This window comes from Mauremys reevesii, linkage group 3 (assembly GCF_016161935.1).
Source record: "Mauremys reevesii isolate NIE-2019 linkage group 3, ASM1616193v1, whole genome shotgun sequence".
NCBI classification, from domain to species: domain Eukaryota; kingdom Metazoa; phylum Chordata; order Testudines; family Geoemydidae; genus Mauremys; species Mauremys reevesii.
Window position 1 is genome coordinate 117,826,231 of NC_052625.1, and position 4,951 is coordinate 117,831,181.

Sequence of the window (4,951 nt, forward strand, 5' to 3'; positions counted from 1 at the left end):
TTAAAAACATTTTAATTTTAAGTTTGAATTGCATTCTATAACATGTCAAATATGTTCCATTTATTGTAAAAAACAAAGACAAGTGTTTCAGAGATTTAATGCAAAGGTCTACCTGTTGCATTTTACAGAACAAGAGTTTGCCAATTTGATGGTAAAAAGTAAAAATAAAAAACCAACAACCCACAAGTTTTTCATTAACCTTTCATGCCAGTAATGTTCATGTCACTTAGCTACGTTCATTTGTGGATAGCAGTTAAATGCATCCAGCAGGAGTAACACCTGGACAGGGGACAGGTAGGTTCTATGCTTTCTCATAGTGGCGAACAGCAACCACATCACCAAAGGTGAGAGTCTGCAAGTTGGAAAAGAAATAGAGAAGTTAAAACACCATACCATGTTTCATAACCATTTCTACATATTGCTCAATCTAAAGAGGTTGTTCTAGTGCAAGGGTTCTCAAACTGGGGGATGGGACCCCTCCAGGGGTTGCGAGGTTATTACATGGGGGGGGGGTCGCAAGCTGTCAACCTCCACGCCAAACCCTGCTTTGCCTCCAGCATTTATAATAGTGTTAAATATATAAAAAGGTGTTTTTAAATTATAAGGGGGGGGTCGCACTCAGAGGCTTGCTTTGTGAAAGCGGTCACCAGTGAAAAAAGTTTGAGAGCCACTGTTCTAGTGGATGTAAATCATATAAAAGTAAACAAAACATGATCGTGCACCCTTAATACTGAGTGAAAAAATTCAGAGTTGTGGTTCCCACAGCAACCATACCTTTCTTATTGCTGTTTTCAATAGAGAGTAACTCATGATACACTAGATCAGAAAGGGGACCAAAATAAAAGATGTCTGGGAACCAAAACAGAATTTCCTAACTTTTGTGCATTTAAACTCTCGGCCATAACATTGAACCTATATTAACAATTTCATTAAAACAAAAACAAACAGACAAAAACCCCACTGATCCCATATCAGAATGTACAATGCACTATGTGTATGTTTCAAATGTTCATATGCAATACTTATTATATGTAGTGGGTAGATGTAAAGGGAATCAAGTGTTCAAATAAATGTACCATGTCCACTGATTGTATATGTAACCACTGAATATGGCTGGTAATTCTAATGTATGGAACTCCCAATATATTGCCGGAGGTGCCAATCGGGTACAGTGAAATTTTCCCAAGTTACTGGGTGGGGGCTTGAGCCGGTTTGGTTATATTGTTGAAGAGGAATGCCCTAGATATTAAACGTGGCCCTTCTTGCTGCCCGCTCCCACTGGCCGAAGGGATAGCTGTTTGCATATCTGCAATTTTGCATCCCAAATTCCTGTTCAGATTTCTTATAAGATAGTTTGCTGCACGTGGGAAAATACCATCGTTACTTGCTTTATAACAAACAAACAAAAGAACACACATTTCTCATTGACCAACTACATATTGTGTCTGCACTTTTAAGTTTAAACTATTTGGAATTCTCCACACACGAAGAGAGAGAGAATATCTGAACAAAAACAAGAGTTAAAGACTGATTCTCCAATGGCCAGGTATCAGAAAGTAAAGTAGCTGAGCACACTTCTTTTTCGTGCCAAGAACAAACATGAGAAATTTCAGCCCAGAGGCTACATTTCCAAACGCCCTTCCTCCCAGTGTTAAAAGGGTTTAGAACGTGTGTACTTTTCAACCATAGCTTTAGTATCACTGCCACCAGGGCCGTCCGTAGCCTTCCCGCTGCCCGGTAACTGCAGGGCACACCCGACCCCTGCTGCAGTTTCCTATCCCGTAGCTCAGAGGAAGGGGTGGAATGGGGGCATGGCTGGGGGCGGAGCAGGGGGCGGGGGCTATGGGGAAGGGTTGGAGTGGGCATGGGGTGGGAGTGGGGGCAGCTTTCCTGGCTGGATCGGGCTGGCCATTGGAGCAGCACGCAGCTGCGTAGGGCACCAAGAAATTTGGGGCAATTTGGTGCCCCAAATTTCCTGGTGCCCTACGCAGCTGCGTAGTTTGTGTATGGGTAAGGACAGCCCTGACTGCCACAACATTATAATCCTGTTCCCAAAGCATCACTGGAGGTAGGTGGATTAAAAGCCTAAAAGATTACTCTTTACATGAACCTCTTCTCCTGGTCATTGTTTTGAAAAATAATCTAAGCAGGAATACTCCATTCATTATTAAATGCAAAAATCCTCAAGATATATTACCCCAGAGAAATACTTATTCTAAGTAACTAGTTGCACATGGAAGTATAAGACTATTTTAGTGATCTAAAGTACCACCTGAGTAAAATGGATTAATGCACATTTAATCAAATAGTTCACATTTTTGCAGTTCCAGAAGTGTATTTTGTTTCTTTTGGGATTAGTACAATGCTGTATTTAACTCCCCTCCCCTCAGAAGTTTAAAATGTCATTGATACTCTCTGAAGACCATTAACTAGAGCTGGTTGAAAAATGCTGAAAATTTTCCATTGTCCATAAACAGATTCAAAGTAGTAATATATGTATATATATATGTGAACTTTTAAAAATTCTCAACCAGCTTTACGGATAACTAGCTCTAGATTTTAAATAAAAATAGCATGTTCTCGATAGATCTAAACAGATCTAAATAGATCTAATAGTTAATCTGATACATGTGAGCTCAGTGATCATTTTACTTACCATTACCATTTTGCCATCCTTAATTTCTCTAACAAAGTTTGTCTCTTTGCCATCCCATTTCTGTACATGAACTAGTTTGTCTCCATCCAGGGTCACAACTGACTGGGATATCAAAATATACAAAGAGAAGGATTAATTTAAAACAGTAGCAGATACTATTCAGATTTCTAGGGAATGTATTCAATAGCCTCTACTAGTTTCTCGTCAACAAACTTACTCAAACCTGGCATAATAAACTCGTTCTAGGCATTTTAAATCCAAACCCATGAACCCTCCTTCTTTAAAATGAAAAGTCCATTTGATTCTTGTTTGTACAAAAAGGATTAAATAAATCCTGCTTTGTGTGTCCCAGTGACATTTAAATGATAATTTCACATTTGCTCTGGTGTAGCAATGTTTTAAAGCCCCCAAAGTTCAAGGAGGATGTACTTCCTCATTTCAGTTGAGAATGATGTCTCCTAAACTGATTTTTGGATTAAAGCGACTGGTACAAAAATATGGATGGGGCATCTAGCAGAATTCTTTCATACTGGAAGGCCAAAACATATGTCATAACATCCAGACATGACCTTGTGTCTCTAAATGAGTAAGATGCGGTCTTGTCTTTCCTTATACTCCCTTTCTGTGCTACAAAACTAAACTAACTGTAGCAAAGAAGTTGAATCATTCTCCCTAGTCCCTCCCCCACCCAAAGACAAGACGTTTCAAATGCTGCACTCTGAGAGGGTGTTCACTTACTTTGCAGTTTCTGTCATCTGGGGTAGTTTCCTCAAACTCTTCTCCAAGCTTGAAGCTGATTTCAGTGTTCTTGAAAGTGCTCTGGGTCCTGATCACTACTTTGTCCCCTTCATTGCTGATGATCACTGTGGGCTTGGTGACGTTCCCCACCTGCCGCGTAGCAAAGCCCACTCCTAACCCGGCAAATGAAAACAAAAATCCATCAGACCCTGATTTCTTTTACACCCCGTTTGCCAAACGATGAGGTGAAACCTACTATCCTGTTCTGCTCCTTTCACTATCACACTACACTTCACACTTCTCTGCCCAGTCATCCATACCTCATCTAGCCACTCTCCTACACTCTAGCTCGCTGTATATACCTCTGAGTCCTCAGGTACCCACTTAAGAAACACAATATATTGCAACAATGACCCCTTAGGTCAAGAGTGTAGTACATCAGCCTCTTGTCACTGAATTAGTGACAGTTACTTTTTGCTTATTTAGATGGCAATCTGTATCATTCCAGTATAATGAGAGGGACCTGCTTGTTTATTTGCAAGCAACTTTTGTTGATTCAGTTGATCTCATTGTCTTTTCCTAAAATAAAGTTTTAAAAACAAGCTCAATGCATTACCCTCTGTTCCCCCGCCTTCTCCCCCCCGTTACAACCCACCGTGCAAATTATATCTGTATCACATTAACTTTGATAAAGAATGAAACACTAATGGAAATAACAGAGCAGGCAAAGCCACGGCAGTTCCACATTCACATTCTCTGCAGCAACATTCAGCTCAGCTAGACAATGATTCTTTTTTTGGTTCTACTCAGAAATCACTCAGATGCAATGCAAAATCCCCAATCCCACGATCACTCTCCAGCCTATCTGTGCTGGAAAACATCATCAAAACTTCAGGAACAATTTCAGCAGCCCAATGGGTGATGAGCAGTAGCTCCTTTTACCTACCCAGCGCCTTCATGTATTCATCAAAATTCTGGCTGTCAATCAGCTTCCAGGTAGCACAGAATGCTTCAACCATTGTGGCCCCAGGAAGGGTTAGACAGTTGGAATGAAGCTGGCAGGTGGGAGGCTGTGTCCAGTCCTGTTGGGATTTTACACCTAAGAGAATCTCCTGCACCTCAACTACAGCTCAGCCCCCTTCTTATTGAGACTCGGAGAAGAGGCGGGCAAAGAAGAAAGGACCTAAATTGCAACCCTCGCCTCCTCCCCCCGCCCTCTCCCTCTTCCTTTGAAGTAAAGGCGAGGAGGGGCTGAAGGGTTTCAGTCCTCCCAGTGATTGGATCAGGCCACTGGGTCAGCAGAGCCAGTCTTGTGCCGCCCACCCTTTACCCTGAAGCCCTCTCCTAGCAGGGGGACGGGGGAGGGCCCTGCTGCTGCTGGAGGAGCGGAGTGGGAAAGAGAGAGAGAGAGAGAGAGAGAGAGAAGGCGTCATTCAAATCCTACTTGAAAACTTGGCAAGAGCAATTTCAGCCTCAAAGAAAAGATGCACAATAAGAGATTCAGCTTGGCTTCCGCTGCACTCCAAACTGGTGACAATTTAAAAAGACACTAAGGAA

General features: G+C 41.9%; 1 protein-coding gene across 1 annotated transcript; it reads right to left on the bottom strand.

Moving 5' to 3' along the window:
* Positions 1-4,629, bottom strand: FABP7 (fatty acid binding protein 7). Its single transcript, XM_039528461.1, has 4 exons — positions 4,341-4,629; positions 3,395-3,567; positions 2,657-2,758; positions 1-352 (listed from the first exon to the last, which is right to left on the bottom strand). The coding sequence occupies exons 1-4, from the start codon at positions 4,411-4,413 to the stop codon at positions 302-304; spliced, it is 399 nt and encodes a 132-aa protein (XP_039384395.1). The 5' UTR covers positions 4,414-4,629; the 3' UTR covers positions 1-301.
* Between the last annotated feature and the right edge of the window lie 322 nt (positions 4,630-4,951).